Source organism: Chionomys nivalis, chromosome X (assembly GCF_950005125.1).
Source record: "Chionomys nivalis chromosome X, mChiNiv1.1, whole genome shotgun sequence".
NCBI classification, from domain to species: domain Eukaryota; kingdom Metazoa; phylum Chordata; class Mammalia; order Rodentia; family Cricetidae; genus Chionomys; species Chionomys nivalis.
The window spans coordinates 99,007,249-99,026,491 of NC_080112.1; the positions used below are offsets into that span (position 1 = coordinate 99,007,249).

Genomic DNA, 19,243 nt, shown 5'->3' on the forward strand with positions numbered 1-19,243 from the left:
TGGGTTTTTTTTTTTTCAAGACAGGGTTTCTCTGTAGCTTTGGAGCCTGTCCTTGAACTCACAGAGATCTCCCAGCGTCTGTCTCCTGAGTGTTGGGATTAAAGGCATGTGCCACTACTGCCCAGCAAAAACAACCAGCCAAAAAACAAAACAAAACAAAAACCAAAAATAAAACAAAACGAACCCTCTTCCCAAGGTATTTCCATAATGATACTAGGCACACACTCTTTGAAAACAACAAATACATTGCTGGAGGTACGGCTTTTCCTTACTGGTTAATTGGAAACATGATAAAAAATAATAATAAAAAGAAAAGAATTGCCAGTGACAATAGATTTAAGTCCAAGTAGCTGGCAGAGTTAAGACACTATGAAGGAGCCGGGCGGTGGTGGTGCACGCCTTTAATCCCAGCACTCGGGAGGCAGAGGCAGGCGGATCTCTGTGAGTTCGAGGCCAGCCTGGTCTACAAGAGCTACTTCCAGGACAGGCCCCAAAAGCTACGGAGAAACCCTGTCTCAAAAAAATCCAAAAAAAAAAAAAAAAAGACACTGTGAAGGAAATTTAATGACCAGGGTAAAAGAATACGACTCAGCATACACTGCCTTTTAAATTGCTTTATTAGTTTCAATTCATGAAAAAAGATTTCCTTTTAAACCGCATTAAATTGTCATGCTGATAGGAATGTTTAGAATTAGATGCAACAATAAAGCATGTTTACGTAGATAGAAACAGTTGGGTGGAAACAGCGAAAGTTTACAGAAAAAGTACCTCACTAAATACCAGCTTGTAAAACAGAGGCCAATTTAATAGCTCGGTGAAAAACTGCGATTTTAAGGTATGAGGCAAAAGTCATAGTGATTGTCAGGTTCCGGTGTTTGGAAACGCCCGTAAGGCCTCATCTGTTGCTCCCTAGTCTTTTTCTTGATTTCCATCACCTGTCCTACAAACTTTCCAGCATCCTCTCCCCCTTCATTGTGCTCAACACGTCTATTTGGTATGGCCCATCGAAAATTAGGCACAAGTCGCCTGACTAGTCCCATTCTGACATTTCCCCCGGACTTCTTGTTTTTAACCTCTTCCAAGAGCTGCAATTCTTCTTCTTCACGTTGCTTGGAGGCCTTCCTTCCTGCGTGGTCTCTTTCATCGTTCTGCACAGCGAGATCTTTTAAGACCTGTTGCTCTTTGGACGCCATGATTCCTAGGAAACAAGACATAGATAGGACTGCTTTCTCCGCAGACTGATCAGCTCATAGAACACAGGCTCAGGCGTGGGTCTGAACCCCCCACCCCCACCCCAGAAGTCCATCATTTCCCCTGCGAACCCATTTCCAAGGCTCTGGCACTTACAAAAATAGAGGACGGGAATGAAAGAAGAGGATAAAAAGTAGAGGGAAAAGTTGGGCTCTGGGATGTGGGACTCAGCTTTGCCCAGGTCCCCTTTCCCCGCTCTCAGGCCTCCAGGCCTGTCCCAGCACCCACCTGGGCCTATCTTTGCCTTCTCCTGGGGGGCGATGCTCACCACCAGGTGCGCTGCGAAGCTGGACTCCTGGGACCTGCGAACAAACCAGGCAGGAGGGGGGTCGGTGATGGGATGGGGGAACGGAGGGAGGGGAGAAGGAAGGACCCGCGGCGCCTCCCTGGGTACCCCCGCCCCAGCCCAGGTTCTGCCCGCCGCCACGGCCGCCCCCGCCCCGCCCCGCCCCGCCCCGCCGACCAGCCCTGGGCACCGGAGCTGCAGGGGAGCCGGCCAGGGGGGCTGGGGAAGCTGTCGCGGGGCGCAGGCTCCAGCTCCCCGAGGTCTCGGCCCGGGCCCGTCCCCGTCAGACCAGCCGCGCCGCTGCGCGCACAGGAACGGCCACCTGCTGCCTTGGCCTGAGCTGCGACAGCGGGGCCGGGGGTCGCCGCGCCCCGACGACGGGCTCCGCAGGCCCGGGCCGCCGCCTCCCTCACCTGCTCCTCCTGCTCCTGCTGTCCGCGCTGTCCGGACCCGCGCTCTGCGCCAGCAGCTGCGAGACCGGGAACAGGTGCCTGGCCGGGATGGCGGGCTGGAGGGAGTGAGCAGGGGCAGGTCCAGAGACCCGGAGAGGGGCGTGAGCCTGCGTGGGCCGGTCACGTGATCCGCGTCACAGGCCAAGCTCCGCCCCGCCCCCGCCCCTCCGCCTGCCCCGAGGGTCTTGCCAGGCAAAGTCCTGGCCCATTCCTCACCTGCTGGTCACTCTGACCTCTTCAGCCTGGACCCCATCACTCTGAGCCCTGGGGCATTTCTTTGTCTGATAGAGATAGGCAGTGTGTGCTCCAAGGGCTGTTAGCCATTCCCAGGTCTCTGGGGGATTGATTTTCCCTCTTGTCTGTTTTCAGGATGCCCCTCTGGGGTGCCCTCTCTGTTCCCAAACCTGGATTCTTGTCTCAGAATTCAAATGAAGGTAAGGGCTGGTGAGATCGCTCAGTGGTTAAAGTGCATATTGGGCAAGCGTGAGCATCCCCAGAACTCGAGTAAATACAAAACACGTGTAAACGTCTTCTGGAAAGCTGGTAATTCCAACTTCAGAAGGTGGAGAGGGATCCCGAGAGCAAGCTTGCTAGCTAGAGTTTTGGGAGCTCTGGCTTTGACAGAAACACCCTACCTCAATGAATAATGTTGAAGAGCAATGGGAAAAGATTTTCACAGGTGCATGGCAAACACACCATACACATGAAAAGTGGAGGAAAAAATAATTTAAATGGAGGAAAAACAATAGTAAAAATTCATGCAATATTCAAAAGAAAAATAAAATTGTCACGAAAGTATTTATGATGCGCAAGATGTCAAAAACTTAAACACATACAACATCTGCTCCGCCTACTCCACTTCAAATTGTAGTTTCTGCATTCGCAGAAATGCTGGAAACAATGAGAAAATGAAATAAGGGTGGATTTTTCCTTAATTTTTCCTCTTTTTTTTTCTTTCTTTCTTTTTTCCCAAGCCCTAATTTTTCTTAATACTTTATGTGTCTTGCTCGTTTTCTGAAATGAAGTTTACTTAGGTTTTTGTGTTGGTTTTTGTTTTTTGAGATAGGGTTTCTCTGTGTAGCAGCCCTAGCTGTCCTAGGAACTCAACTCAATAGACCAGGCTGGCCTCAAACTCACCGAAATCCACTTGCCTCTGCTTCCCAAGTGCTGGGATCAAAAGCGTGTGCCATCACCACTGCACAATAAAGTTTATTTTTACATTAACTTTATCTTGATTTACTACTATGGCAAATTTCCAACTTATTAAAATTACAGAATAATACTATAGAAAGAAGTACTTAACTCCTAGGTTCCAGTGTCTTCTTTATTCCTAGCTACTTCATGGACTTAGACATACTTCAAAGTCAGGGGCATATTTCTAAGATAAAGACTCTCCACCTGTAGTCACTGTTCCTTTAAACACACACATGCTCATGCACAGACACATTTATTTATAAATATATCAAATTCCTAGTTGTTTTATGTTTTTAAGGCTTTGGTTTAGAAGCTAAATAAGACCTGCATATTTTAGCCGGGGAGTTTGATTAATTGCTCTATGTCCTAATTTTTAAAAAATCTATATATTCATACATTTCAATTTCATCTTCAATTCAACCTTCAATGAGACAGTCATTTGTAGGACATATCTTCACAACCTGTGTCTTGCAGTTACCATCACAACATTTTGTTTGTTCGTTTTACTATCAAATGAAAGCTTATTGGAGAACAGATTACATTTATGTCTACTTTCTACTCAGGTTCTTTCAGGGGAGCATCTTTGACTCTCCATTTGTTGTTTGACAAAATAAATATCATTTATTACTTTTTTCTGTTTTCCCCTTATGATTTTAGCTGGAGTACTGGTATAGAGATTTCCTGTTTGAGGGTTGTCTCCCTACAGAGAGAGCCTTGTGAATCGAGTTTATCAAGATGACATTCACGTGTCAAAGTGGAAAGGAAAAAGAACGGCGAGAAAAGGGGCAGCCTTAGAGTTTTTCACAGCTAAGATCCATGGGTGGGCCAGGCTTCATGAGTGTGTAACACAGTGCTCTGATCAGAAGTCTTTCTACTTGCCTTAATGATCTGGTGCCGTGTTAAAATTCTTAAGGGCTTTTACTTCTTTTTATTTTTTTTATATTTTGAGGTTTTTTTGAGACATGGTTTCTTTGTGTAGCCTTGGGTGTACTAACTCTATAGACCAGGCTGGCCTTGAACTCACAGAGATCCTTTTGCTTCTGCCTCCCGAGTGCTGGGATTAAGGGTGTGCAGTTCTGTCTGTCTGTCTGTCTGTCTGTCTGTCTCTCTCTCTCTCTCTCTCTCTCTCTCTCTCTCTCTCTCTGTCTCCTTCCCTCCCTCCCTCCCTCCCTCCCTCCCTCCCTCCCTCCCTCTTTTCCTCTCTCCCTCCCTCCCTCCTTTCCTTCCTTTTTTTGAATATTCCTCTAATGCTGCTTGGGCCCCAATATCAAACCGACTATTTTTATTTATTTATTTATTTTGGTTTTTCAAGACAGGGTTTCTCTATGTAACAACCCTTGCTGTCCTAGAACTCCCTCTGTAGACCAGACTGGCCTCAAACTCACAGATTCACCTGCCTGTCTCCCCAGTGCTGGGATTAAAGACATGCACCACCACTGCCCGGCTGGGTTGAGGATTTAATAGTGATTTATAATTACCAGACTCCTTCCCGGTTGAGGAATATAATTTGACTCCTAATCTGGAGAAGCGCTGAAATTCTTGCTTGAACCATATTTAGATAGACTAGAGAGGAATAATTAGCTCCAGCTGGCACATGCCTCCTCAACACCTGCTAAGGCAAGGATTTCCTGAAACACTACAAGTTCTCTTTTTCAAAAATTTTTAAGTGGGGTGGGGGTAGAGCAGAGGCTGGGTCTTTCATAGGCTAGGCTGACCAAAACTCACTTTACGACCAAGACTGATCTTGAACTGCTGCTCCTTCAGCCTCTATCCCTTAAGGGCTGGATTTTCAGGTAGTCACCACCATGCCTGGCTCATGAATTCTCAAATTTTGGTGAAAGACTCATTAGTCTTGATTTTTTTTAACATGCTACAAAACATTTGGAGAAGTTATGACTTAAAATTCCAATGTAAAAGATTTTGTCCATAATCCAATGACCAATATAAATTTGTTTTTTCAGGTTTTATAGAAATAAAGCCATATATATATATATATATATGGCTTTATGTATATATAAATATATATAAGCTTATATATACATATAGTATAACTTTATTATTTATTTTTCCATGATATTAATTGAGCTCTCCATTTTCCTCTGCTCCCCTCCCTGCCTCTCCCCTCCCCCTTTAACCCTCTCCCAAGGTCCCCATGCTCCCAATTTACTCAGGAGATCTTGTCTTTTTCTACTTTCTACTTCCCATGTAGATTAGATCTATGTAAGTCTCTCTTAGTGTCCTCATTGTTATCTAAGTTCTCTGGAATTGTGGTTTGTAGGCTGGCTTTCTTTGCTTTATGTTTAAAAACCACTTATGAGTGAATACATGTGATAATTGTCTTTCTGTGTCTGGGTTACCTCACTCAAAATAATGCTTTCTAGCTCCATCCATTTTCCTGCAGATTTCAAGCTGTCGTTATGTTTTTCTGCTGTGTAGTACTCCATTGTGTAAATGTACCACATTTTTTTTTTTTTTTTATCCATTCTTCCATCGAGGGGCATTTAGGTTGTTTCCAGGTTCTGGCTATGACACACAATGTTGCTATGAACATAGTTGAGCACATGTCCTTGTGGCATGATTGAGCATCCTTTGGATGTATACCCCAAAGTGATATTACTGGGTCTTGAGGAAGGTTGTTTCCTAATTTTCTGAGAAATCACCACACTGACATCCAAAGGGGTTGTACCAGCTTGCATTCCCACCGGCAATGCAGAAGTGTTCCCTTTTTCCCACAACCTCTCCAGCATAAGTTGTCATCAGTATTTTTGATCTTGGCCATTCTTACAGGTGTAAAATGGAATCTCAGAGTTGTTTTTATTTGCACTTCTCTGATGACTAAGGATGTTGAACATTTCCTTATGTGTCTATCAGCCATTTTAGATTCCTCTGTTGAGAGTTCTCTTTTTAGGTCTGTACTCCATTTTTTATTGGATTATGTGATCTTTTGATGACCAATTTCTCGAGTTCTTTGTATATTTTGGAGATCAGACCTCTGTCTGATGTGGGGTAGGTGAAGATCTTTTCCCATTCAGTAGGCTGTCGTTTTGTCTTGTTGATCATGTCCTTTGCTTTACAGAAGCTTTTCATTTCAGGATGTCCTATGTATTAATTGTTTCTCTCAGTGTCTGTGCTGCTGGGGTTCTATTTAGGAAGTGGTTCCCTGTGCCAACGCGTTCAAATGTACTTCCCATTTTCTCTTCTATAAGGTTCAGGGTGGCTGGATTTATGTTGAGGTCTTTGATCCATTTGGGCTGGAGTTTTGTGCATGGTGATAGATATGGGTCTATTTTCATTTTTCTACATGTTGATATCCAGTTATGCCAGCACCACTTGTTAAATATGCTTTCTTTTTTCCATTTGATATTTTTTGCTTCTTTATCAAATATCAGGTGTTCGAAGATGTCTGGATTGATATCTGGGTCTTCTATTCGGTTCCATTGGTCCTCCTGTCTGTTCTTATGCCAGTACCAGGCTGTTTTCAGTACTGTAGCTCTGTAGTAGAGTTTGAAGTCAGGGATTGTGATGCCTCCAGAAATTTTTATTACCTTTTTTGGTTTTTTGAGACAGGGTTTTTCTGTAGCTTTGGAGCCTGTTCTGGAACTAGCTTTTGTAGAACAGGCTGATCTCGAACTCACAGAGATCCACTTGTCTTTGCCTCCCAAGTGCTGGAATTAAAGGTGTGTGCCACCTCCACACAGTGACAATTCCAGTTTAATACATACCAAATTTTCATTATCAATTCATCTGTTGGTGGACAACTAAGTTTGCTATCATGAATGAATCAGCAATAAACATTGGGGTGCAACTAACTATTTCTGTGTTAGGGTGTGTAGTTCTTTGGATATATGCCCAGCAGTAAAGTAACTGGGCCATATGGTAGTTTTACTTTTAGCTTTTTTGACAAGTCTCCAAAGTGATTTCCACTGTATTAATTTACACCCCCACCAACAGTGAATGAAAGTTCATTTCTCTCACATCTGCTCCAACATTTGCTATCAGATTTGTTGATGATAGCCATTCAGCCTGGGGTTTGGTAGTATGTCAAAGTAGTTTTCATTGGCATTTCCCTGATATCTAAAACATGGGACACCTAAAAAATAGTCATCAGGCATTTGTGTTTCTTTTCTTTTCTTTTCTTTTCTTTTCTTTTCTTTTGAAAATTACCAGTTCAGTTCATTTACCCACTTGAAGTTTTATCCTGTTGGTATTTACTTTCTGCAATTCTTTTTAAATTCTGGATATTGGGTCCCTGTCTGCAGTGTTGCTTCACTCCTGATGTTCTGCCGTCTACATAATCTATTCTGACAAAGAAACTGTCTTCTGAGCTTCCCATTTGACTTATTGAACTTTTTAATTCCCAGTATTATTTCAGTTTGACTTTTCTTAAGTATTTCTATTTTCTTTTCTTTTCTTTCCTTCCTTCCTTCCTTCCTTCCTTCCTTCCTTCCTTCCTTCCTTCCTTCCTTCCTTCCTTCCTTTCTTTTGGTTTTTCGAGACAGGGTTTCTCTGTAGCTTTGGAGCCTGTCCTGGAACTAGCTCCTGTAGACCAGGCTGGCCTCGAACTCACAGAGATCCACCTGCCTCTGCCTCCCGAGTGCTGGGATTAAAGGCATGCGCCACCATCACCAGGCTTCCTGTGAGATATTTATCTTGAATTACATCTAAGGTGGTGTCATAATGTATTGTTATTCTGAGACTGGTAATTTTTGGAGGACACATAGTGTCTTGGGTTTTCAAGTCATTTATGATTTGTGTTAGAACTTACACATCTAGAAAAGTTTGTTGACTGGGTTTTTAAAAATTCTTTCTTCAGCAAATGTGTCTGTAATACTTAAGGACTAAGTTGTAGTACAGTTGTGGTTTCCTTTTCCAATAGACTGAAATAAAGCATAAATCTAATTAATCTGTCTCCTTTCTGCCTCCAAAAACATTGAGATCCTGTCTACATCCCCCTGTATTACTTCCTATCTCCACCTCCCAAGTGCTGGGATTAAAGGCATGAGCCACCATTGCCCAGTTTCTATGGCTAACTGGTGCCTAACTCCTCCCCCTGATCTCCAGGCAAACTTTTTTTTTGTCAGAACACAAACAAAATATCACACAACACGGATGCATCAGTGACTCTTCTATTGCTGTTATAGAATGCCATGACAAAGGCAATTTATAGACGGAAGGATTTAGGTCGGGCAATGGTGGCACACACCTTTAACCCCAGCACTTGGGAGGGGAGGCAGAGGCAGGTGAATCTCTGTGAGTTCGAGGTCAGCCTGGTCTACAGAGTGAGTTCCAGGACAGCCAAGGCCACACTGAGAAATCCTGTCTCAACACACACAAAAGAAGGGAAGGATTTATTTGGAATTATGGCTCCTAATCCCAAAGTGGAAAGAGTCCATTACTATTATGGCAGCAGGCAGGCATCTTTTCATGAACAGCAAACTGAGAGCAGCCGCAAGAGAAATGTACCTACTATACCACCTTAACCAAGTGAGGAAGATTAAAGTTATATGTGATATTTTGTACTCCCAGATTTGGTGTGTTGAGTATAATACGTCACATCTCAGATATTGCCTCTCAAAACCCCATGACCCAGGTCTAATAAGAAGATAAACAACAATGCCCATGCTCCTCAAGGTTGCTGGGGATATGAAATATGTGGACACATACCTGTAACATGGCATTCTGGGATACCAACTCAGAAGGATTGGCAATTAGTATGTATTTGAACTCATTCTGCTCCAACATTTGCTATCAGATTTGTTGATGATAGCCATTCAGCCTGGGCTTTGGTAGTATGTCAAAGTAGTTTTCTTTTTTTTTTTTAATTAAAATTTCCACCTGCTCCAAAGTAGTTTTCATTTGCATTTCCCTGATAGCTAAAACATGAGACACCTAAAAAATAGTCATCAGACACTTTTCTGGGAGACCAACGCAGAAGGATTGGCAAGTCTAGTTTGCATAGTATGACTCAAGAAGGAAGAGAAAAAGAAAGGGGGAGGAAGAGGAGGAGCACTATTGGCAGTTAGGATCTTAGTCTTGCATGTCTTGAAACAATTTAGCAGGGAGTGCCCACAACTCTCCCCAATTATACTATGTAGAGATCTGTCCTAGCTTGCTTTCTGGTGCTGTATGAAAATATTCTCACCAAAATGCCTTTGGGGAAAGAAGGGTTAATTTCAGTTTGCATTTCCAGGTAATGATCCTTTACTGAGGGGAGTCAGGGAAGGAACTCAAAGCAGGGATCTGGAGAAGAAACCATGAAGGAAAACTGCTTACTGGCTTGCCACCTGGCTCATGTCTATCGATGGTGCCACCCACAGTGTGCTTGGTCATAGCAATCAGTTAAGACAATCTCCCAAAATCTTGGCCTCAGGCCAAAACTGATATGGGCAATTCTTTACTTGGGGTATCCTCTTCCAGGATTACATGAATTGGCAGTAAAAAAACAACTGGGACAATACCCAAAATAAACAAAAAGATGCATCCATGTAAAAAATTGTGCACATATATCTGTTCCTTCATCATTCATAACACTAGAAACAACCCATGTGTTTACCATTGAATGCATGACTAAATAAGACAAATACTTTTCACAACTTATGGGATGAAGTACTGAGTTTTTTTTTTTTCAAGACAGAGTTTCTCTGTGGCTTTGGAGCCTGGCCTGGAACTAGTTCTTATAGACCAGGCTGGCCTCCAACTCACAGAGATTGTCTTCCTGCATCTGCTTCCCGAGTGCTGGGATTAAAGACATGCACATTTTAAACTAATTTTCCAAAAAGTCAATGAAATGATTCCTAATGATATTCTACTATACTTATAGATCGGTGCCTAGTCCATTTGTTGTACAGATCTGTCCCAGCTTACTTTCTTTTTTTTTTTTTTTTTTTTTTTCCGGGAATCTGATGTCCTCTTGTGGCCTCTGTGGGCCCCACACAAGCAAGCAGTACACAGACATATATGAAAACAAAACACGCATACACATAAAATGCTCCTTTAATTTTTTAAATAGGCACAAAATTTGAACAGACATTACCCCCAATGAAGATACCGGCAGTTACAAGCATAAAATATCCATTGACTGGACAGAAATGTAAAACAAAATTACAATAGAATCCATTTCACACCGACTATAATTCCTATGGACAAAAAGATGGATCATTGCCACCCAGCGTCAGAGTCCGAGCTGATAAAATGAAACACTGCAGAATAAGTAGCCCAGGAGCAATTCCATCTCCTTCTGTCGCCTCGCATGGCAGAAGGGGCCATGGGATCTCTTTTACAAGATGGGAAATCCAACCGTGAGGGGTTTTCCCTCCTGACGTAATTTTGAAGAAACCCACCTCTTAACACCACCACCCATATCAAACACTGACGCTGTGTGACCAGCAGTGCCGTCCCCAGGTGTATACCCAAAAGAATCGAAAACAAAAAACTCACGTCTATACAAGAATGTGCACATGTGTTTTTATGTTTTTTTATCTTAAATTAATTTATTTAATTATTAAAGATTTCTGCCTCTTCCCCGCCACCACCTCCCATTCCCTCCCCCTCCCCCAATCAAGTCTTCCTTCCTCCTCAGCCCAAAGAGCAAGCAGGTTTCTCTGCCCTGTGGGAGGTCCAAGGACCACCCACCTCCATCCAGGTCTATTAAGGTGAGCATCCAAACTACCTGGGCTCCCACAAAGCCATTACCTGCAATAGGATCAAGAACCCATTGCCATTGTTCTTCAGTTCTCAGTAGTCCTCATTGTCCATTATGTTCAGCGAGACCGGTTTTGTCCCATGCTTTTTCAGTCCCCGGCCAGCTGGCCTTGGTGAGTTCCCGATAGAACATCCCCATTGCCTCAGTGTGTGGGTGCACCCCTCGCAGTCCTGAGTTCCTTGCTCGTGCTCACTCTCTTTCTGCTCCTTCTTTGGATTGTGAGACTTCAGTCCAGTGCTCCAATGTTGGTCTCTGTCTCTGTCTTCTTTCATCGCCTGATGAAGGTTAATATTCAGGGGGATGCTTATATGTTTTTCTTTGGGTTCACCTTCTTATTTAGCTTCTCTAGAATCACGAATTATAGTCTCAATGTCCTTTATTTATGGCTAGAAACCAAATATGAGTGAGTACATCCCATGTTCTTCTTTTTGGGTCTGGCTTACCTCACTCAGGATAGTGTTTTCTATTTCCGTCCATTTGTATGCAAAATTCAAGAAGTCATTGTTTTTTACTGCTGAGTAGTACTCTAATATGTATATATTCCATACTTTCTTCATCCATTCTTCCATTGAAGGACATCTAGGTTGTTTCCAGGTTCTGGCTATTACAAACAATGCTGCTATGAACATAGTTGAACATATACTTTTGTTGTATGTTTGGGCATCTCTTGGGTATATTCCCAATAGTGGTATTGCTGGGTCGAGAGGTAGGTTGAACCCGACTTTCCTGAGAAACCGCCACACTGCTTTCCAAAGTGGTTGCACAAGTTTGCATTCCCACCAGCAATGGATGAGAGTGCCCCTTTCTCCACAACCTCTCCAGCAGAGGCTATCATTGGTGTTTTTGATTTTAGCCATTCTGACCGGTGTAAGATGGTATCTTAATGTTGTCTTGATTTGCATTTCCCTGATTGCTAAGGAAGTTGAACACGATCTTAAGTGTCTTTTGGCCATTTGAACTTCTTCTGTTGAAAAGTCTCTGTTCAGCTCAGTGCCCCATTTTATAATTGGATTGATTAACCTTTTACGGTCTAATTTCTTGAGTTCTTTGTATATTTTGGATATCAGACCTTTGTCAGTTGCGGGGTTGGTGAAGATCTCCTCCCAGTCAGTGGGTTGCCTTTCTGTCTTAGTGACAGTGTTCTTTGCTTTACAGAAGCTTCTCAGTCTCAGGAGGTCCCATTTATTCAATGATGTCCTTAGTGTTTGTGCTGCTGGGGTTATACGTAGGAAGTGTTCTCCTGTGCCCATGTGTTGTAGAGTACTTCCCACTTTCTCTTCTATCAGGTTCAGTGTGTTTGGACTGATATTGAGGTCTTTAATCCATTTGGACTTGAGTTTTGTGCATGGTGATATATATGGATCTATTTTCATTCTTCTACAGATTGACTTCCAGTTTTGCCAGCACAATTTGTTGAAGATGCTCTCTTTTTTCCATTGTATACTTTTAGCTCCTTTATCGAAAATCAGGTGTTCATAGGTTTGTGGGCTAAAGTCAGGGTCTTCTATTCGATTCCATTGGTCGACTTCTCTGTTTTTATGCCAGTACCAAGCCGTTTTCAGTACTGTAGCTCTGTAATAGAGTTTGAAGTCAGGGATGGTAATGCCTCCAGACAATCCTTTATTGTATAAGATTGTTTTGGCTATCCTGGGTTTTTTGTTTTTCCATATAAAGTTGATTATTGTCTTCTCCAGATCTGTGAAGAATTTTGATGGGATTTTGATGGGGATTGCGTTGAATCTATAGATTGCTTTTGGTAGAATTGCCATTTTTACTATGTTGATCCTCCCAATCCAAGAGCAAGGGAGGTCCTTCCATTTTCTGGTGTCCTCTTCAATTTCTTTCTTCAAAGACTTAAAGTTCTTGCCAAATAGATCTTTCACTTCCTTGGTCAGAGTTACCCCAAGGTATTTTATGCTATTTGTGGCTATCGTGAAAGGTGATGCTTCTCTGATTTCCCTCTCTGCTTCCTTACCCTTAGTGTATAGGAAGGCAACTGATTTTTTGGAGTTGATTTTGTATCCTGCCACATTACCAAAGGTGTTTATCAGCTGTAGGAGTTCTTTGGTAGAGTTTTTGGGGTCGCTTATGTATACTATCATATCATCTGCAAATAATGAAAGCTTAACTTCTTCCTTTCCAATACGGATCCCCTTGATCCCTTTATGTTGTCTTATTGCTATTGCTAGAACTTCAAGCACTATATTGAAGAGGTATGGAGAGAGTGGACATCCTTGTCGTGTTCCTGATTTTAGTGGGATGGCTTTGAGTTTTTCTCCATTTAATTTAATGTTAGCTGTCGGCTTGCTGTAAATAGCTTTTATTATATTTAGGTATGCCCCTTGTATCCCTAATCTCTCCAAGACCTTTATCATAAAGGAGTGTTGAATTTTGTCGAATGCTTTTTCAGCATCTAATGAAATGATCATATGGTTTTTTTCTTTCAGTTTATTTATATGGTTGATTACATTGATAGATTTGCGTATGTTGAACCAGCCCTGCATCTCTGGAATGAAGCCTACTTGATCATAATGGATAACTTTTCTAATGTGTTCTTGGATTCGGTTTGCCAGTATTTTATTGAGAATTTTTGCGTCGATGTTCATGAGTGAGATAGGCCTGTAATTCTCTTTCTTGGTTGGGTCTTTGTGTGGTTTTGGTATCAGGGTAACTGTAGCTTCATAAAAGGAATTTGGCAATGACTCTTCTGTTTCTATATTGTGAAATACATTAAGAAGTATAGGTATTAGCTCTTCTTGGAAGTTCTGGTAGAATTCTGCATTGAAACCATCTGGCCCTGGGCTTTTTTTGGAAGGGAGATTTTTGATAACTGTTTCTAATTCTTCGCGACTAACAGGTCTATTTAGATCGTTCACCTGGTCTTGGTTTAGGTTTGGTATATGGTACTTATCTAAAAAAGTGTCCATTTCTTTTGCATTTTCCAGTTTTGTGGCATACAGGCTTTTGTAGTAAGATCTAATGATTCTCTGAATTTCTTCTGTGTCTGTGGTTATGTCCCCCTTTTCATTTCTGATCTTATTTATTTGCGTGTTCTCTCTCTGTCGTTTAATTAGTTTGGATAGGGGTTTGTCAATCTTGTTGATTTTCTCCAAGAACCAACTTTTTGTTTCATTGATTCTTTGGACTGTTTTCTGTGTTTCTATTTTGTTGATTTCTGCCCTCAGTTTGATTATTTCCAGTCTTCTACTCCTCCTGGGCGTGTCTGCTTCTTTTTTTTTCTAGAGCTTTCAGGTGTGCTGTTAAGTCCCCAATGTATGCTTTCTCCGTTTTCTTTAAGTGGGCACTTAGTGCTATGAACTTTCCTCTTAGCACTGCTTTCATCGTGTCCCATAGGTTTGAGTATGTTGTCTCTTTGTTTTCATTAAATTCAAGGAAGACTTTAATTTCTTTCTTAATTTCTTCCTTGACCCAGGAGTGGTTCAGTAGTTGACTATTCAGTTTCCATGAGTTTGTCAGCTTTCTGGGGGTAGCATTGTTGGTGGCTTCTAACTTTAATCCGTGGTGATCTGATAAGACACAGGTGGACACTGATATTTTTTTGTATCTGTGGAGGTTTCCTTTGTTTCCAAGTATGTGGTCAATTTTCGAGAAGGTTCCATGAGCTGCAGAGAAGAAGGTGTATTCTTTCCTATTTGGGTGGAGTGTTCTATAGATGTCTGTTAAGTCCATTTGATTCATTACCTCCAACAATTCTCTTAATTCTCTATTAGTTTTCTGTCTGATTGACCTGTCCATTGGTGAGAGAGGTGTGTTGAAGTCTCCTACTACTAGTGTGTGTGATTTGATGTCTGCCTTGAGTTTTAGCAATATTTCTTTTACATAAGTGGGTGCTTTTATATTAGGGGCATAGATATTCAGGATTGAGACTTCATCCTGCTGAATTGTTCCTGTTATGAGTATAAAGTGTCCCTGTCGATCTCTTCTGATTGATTTTAGTTTGAAGTCAGTTTTGTTAGAAATTAGTATGGCCACACCTGCTTTTTTCTTAGGACCATTTGCTTGAAAAACCTTTTCCCAACCCTTTACTCTGAGTAGATGCCTGTCTTTGTGGTTGAGATGAGTTTCTTGCAAACAGCAGACTGTTGGATCCTGTTTTCGTATCCAATCTCTTAGCCTGTGCCTTTTTATTGGTGAATTGAGACCATTAATATTAAGTGATATTAATGACCAGTGGTTGTTAACTCCAGTTATTCTTACTGCTTTTGGTAGAAGAGTTTGTGTGTCTCCCTTCTTTGAGTTGTGCTGTTGAAGGGTCGCTAGATGCCTGGGTTATTGTAGGCAGTGTTGGCAATGTTGGATTCCTTGGGTTGTGATTTTCCTTCTATTACTTTCTGTAGGGCTGGATTTGTGGCAACGTATTGTTTAAATTTGTTCTTATCCTGGAATGTCTTGTTTTCTCCATTGATAGTGAACGATAGCTTGGCTGGGTATAGTAGTTTGGGTTTGCATCCATGGTCTCTTAGTTTCTGTAGTACCTCTATCCAGGACCTTCTGGCTTTCATGGTTTCCATAGAGAAGTCAGGTGTAAGTCTGATCGGTTTACCTTTATAAGTTACTTGGCCTTTTTCCTTTGCAGCTCTTAATATTCTTTCTTTAATCTGTATATTTTGTGTTTTGATTATTATATGGCGAGGGGACGTTTTTTTTTTTGATCCAGTCTGTTTGGTGTTCTGTATGCTTCTTGAATATTCAAAGGAATATCTTTCTTTATGTTGGGGAAGTTTTCTTCCATAATTTTGTTAAAAATGTTTTCTGGACCTTTGAGCTGTGCCTCTTCTCCTTCTTCTATCCCTATTATTCTTAGGTTTGGTCTTTTTATTGTGTCCCATATTTCCTGAATGTTTTGTGATGAGAATTTGTTGGTTTTGGTGTTTTCTTTGATCAGTCTGTTTATTTTCTCTATGTTGTCTTCAGAATCTGAGATTCTTTCTTCTATCTCTTGTATTCTATTGATTATGCTTGTTTCTGTAGTCTCTGCTCGTTGACCTATATTTGCCATATCCAGCTGGTCCTCAGTTTGTGTTTTCTTCCTTGCTTCCATTTCAGTTTTCAATTGTTGGACTGTTTCCATTACCTGTTTGATCGTTTTTTCTTGGCTTCCCAGGGTATCATTTACGTATTTACTCATTTCTTCAAACTTTTTGTTATACTTCTCATCCATTTCTACGAGGGCGTTTTTTACATGTTGTTTAAGGGACTCTATTGCTTTCAAAAAGTCAGTTTTTTCCTCTTCTCCTGTGTTAGGGTGTTCAAGTCCTTGTGTTGTAAGATCATTGGGTTCTGGTGTTTTCATGTTGTTTTTCAGATTGTTGGGTGAATTCTTGCCTTGGCGTCTGCCCATCTCCTCTTACCGATGCTATCTATTGGGTTTGATTTAATTGTAGCGGGGCAATCTGCTCTCAGTGCAGGCTTCACTGTTTCTTGCCCGCACTATCCTGCATCCAGTGCCTCCGCCGCCCGGGCCTGCCTGCCGGTGCCTCCGCCGCCCGGAACTGACTGTGCGCCGGTGCTTCCGCCGCCTAGGCCTGCCTGCCGGGCCTGACTGCCGGTGCCTCCGCCACCCGGGCTTGCCTGCAAGCCGGTGCCTCTGCCGCCCGGACTTGCCTGCGTGCTGGTGCCTCCGCCGCCCGGGCCTGCCTGCGCGCCGGTGCTTCCGCCGCCCAGGCCTGCCTGCCGGTGCCTCCGCCACCTGGGCGTGTCTGCGCGCCGGTGCTTCCGCCGCCTAGGCCTGCCTGCCGGGCCTGACTGCCGGTGCCTCCGCCACCCGGGCTTGCCTGCAAGCCGGTGCCTCTGCCGCCCGGACTTGCCTGCGTGCTGGTGCCTCTGCCGCCCGGGCCTGCCTGCGCGCCGGTGCTTCTGCCGCCTAGGCCTGCCTGCCGGTCCCCAGCTTACTTTCTCGTCTGTAGTGAGATCTGGTGCCCTCTTCTGGTCTGCAGACATACATTCAGACAGAACACTGTATATATAATAAATAAATCTTTAAAAAAAAGAAAAGAAACCCACAACAACCCCCCGAAAGTGTGGTAGTGGTGCACACCTTTAATCTCAGCACCCATGAGGCAGAGGCAGGTAATGTTGGACCCTAGAGTCCAATCACTAAGGAGGAGTCTCCCCAAGAGACCATCTCTCACACCACAGCTGATGTAAAAGCATGAGTATTTTATTAATTCTGTCATGATAGAGTCTTTCAGCATTAGAGAGGCCAGAAATACCCCGAATAACTGGTACTAGGCTACTTTTAAAGGAAAAAGCCACAGTAGCAAGAGGGGTGCTGGGGGTTGTTCTTTAACTATTATGATTGGCTTTTTCAAAAGGGCTATTACCAATAATTGGCTGGAGAGTGGTTGCCAGATCAGATGAGGTAAGAGGTCACTTTGACCCCTGTGACAACGTAAATGAATGCAGACAGATAATAAAAATATATACAGCTTTAATGGGGAAATAGACTTACAGGACCACAGGTTCCCGCAGAGAACAGGAAAAGCAGAGAAAAAGGGCTGCTGGGATCACGCCCGGCAGATTTATCACTAAACATTAGCCCGAGGCGAACACGCCCCCAATGGGTGGGGCTATATCCCTACATCTCCCCCTTTTGTCTAAATAAGATAGAACTAAACCAAATACAACTATATACAATAATAACAAATAATAAATATAACAAACAATATTGAGAACAAAAGTTTTGCTAAACATTCTATCTCAAGGAGTCTAAATAACATAGAGAGTAACTACAATTATATAATCTTCAACTTCGTCAAAGATCTGAGAAGGGAATAAATATTACTTAACAAACGAGAGATATCCAAAATGTGCAACAATTGACAGAGACAACTGACTACCTGGGCAATCACCCAAAGTCTCGTTTGCAATGTTGAGTCAACCAACTTTGGCTAAGGCCTAACATAACTGACATACCATTTTTAGAACTATCCTACCCTGTCTTGGCAAGATAAGATAATCCTGTTTCATCCACTTAGAGATATTCTGTATCTTTGTCAGAAGTCGAGGTATGGGCTTTTCTTAACCCAAAGGCCAGTTCTGCCAAGAAGACAAGCTCCCAGTGGAGTGTCTTTGGTGCTCAACGTTCTCTCGGGAGTAGAGTGGCGTTGCCAAGAGTAATTGTGTCTCGTTGGCACAGAAATTTTAGGTTAGATTAAAGGCCATTTTCTACAGCTCTTCGAAGAGGCTGAAGATCATACTATCTATAATAAATATAATCTCTATGTAACTAAAAGACCTGATTAACCTAAAAATAAATATGACAAACATATAATTCTCAATACCTATCTAACTTGAAGACTAAAAGAATAAACAACTGTGCAATATATGAAGACAATGATCTTCAACTGTAAACAATGTCATAGTATCAGAGGTAGAAATGTACAATGTAATATGGTAGATGTATCAATACAATATAGACAAAGTTATAAGCATACTCATACAAAAATAGAGGTAGGAACACTCACATTCAATATTCAATATATCAATATACAAGAAACAGTACCAATACAATTTTCTATAAACAGTAATTCACAAATACCAATCATCCCATAAAACCAGTTAATCCCCCTTCTTCTTCTTCTTTTTTTTTTTAAAAATACCCCTAAGTCCATAAAAATATCACCCCATCCCTCGTTCCCCACGTTGGGCGCGAAATGTGACGATGTAAATGAATGCAGACAGATAATAAAAATATATACAGCTTTAATGGGGAAATAGACTTACAGGACCACAGGTTCCCACGGAGAACAGGAAAAGCAGAGAAAAAGGGCTGCTGGGATCACGCCCAGCAGATTTATCAGTAAACATTAGCCCGAGGTGAACACGCCCCCAATGGGTGGGGCTTATCCCTACAGACCCCTTTTCTCACCAGCTGAATCAAAACATAAGTGTGTGGGTAATTGTTCAGGAACTGAGTCAACATATGAAAGGTTATCTTGCCCCAGTTTGTGGAGAACATTCACAAAGACTTAGGGAAAAGGAAAGTTCCCAACATTTCAGTAGTGTGTGGGTAATTGTTAATTCCTGGTTCCCAGGGGGAGGGAGGGCACTACTGCTGAGAGGCCTCAGAGTTGTCAGAAATGGCTTTAGAGTTATTTTAGAGTTCTACAGCGGATCTCTGTGAGTTCCAAGGCCAGCCTGGTCTACAAGAGCTACTTCCAGGATAGCTTCCAAAGCTACAAAGAAACCTTGTCTTAAAAAACAACAACAACAACAAAAACCCAAAACAACCATAACATATATGCAGAGGACCTAGCTCAGACACATACAGGGTCAGTTTCTGTGAGTCCCTATGAGCCCTGCTTAGTTGGTACTGTGGGCCATGTTCTTATGGTG

General features: G+C 42.3%; 2 protein-coding genes across 2 annotated transcripts in view; one reads left to right on the forward strand and one right to left on the reverse strand.

Moving 5' to 3' along the window:
* Positions 1–659: 659 nt before the first annotated feature.
* Positions 660–2,049, reverse strand: Bex4 (brain expressed X-linked 4). The gene is made up of 3 exons (XM_057760341.1): positions 1,951–2,049; positions 1,480–1,553; positions 660–1,198 (listed from the first exon to the last, which is right to left on the reverse strand). The coding sequence occupies exon 3, from the start codon at positions 1,191–1,193 to the stop codon at positions 831–833; it is 363 nt and encodes a 120-aa protein (XP_057616324.1). The 5' UTR covers positions 1,194–1,198; positions 1,480–1,553; positions 1,951–2,049; the 3' UTR covers positions 660–830.
* The window catches only part of Nxf3 (nuclear RNA export factor 3), a 97,143-nt gene continuing 79,411 nt past the window's right edge, over positions 1,512–19,243 (forward strand). The window contains exons 1-2 of the mRNA XM_057760718.1: positions 1,512–2,113; positions 2,359–2,423. Of these exons, the coding sequence (XP_057616701.1) occupies positions 1,512–2,113; positions 2,359–2,423 (667 nt within the window). The remainder of the gene's footprint in view (positions 2,114–2,358; positions 2,424–19,243) is intronic.

Excerpts from the sequence above, each read along its gene's own strand:
- Bex4 (XM_057760341.1), bottom strand. The coding sequence starts at position 1,193 with ATGGCGTCCAAAGAGCAACAGGTCTTAAAAGATCTCGCTGTGCAGAAC.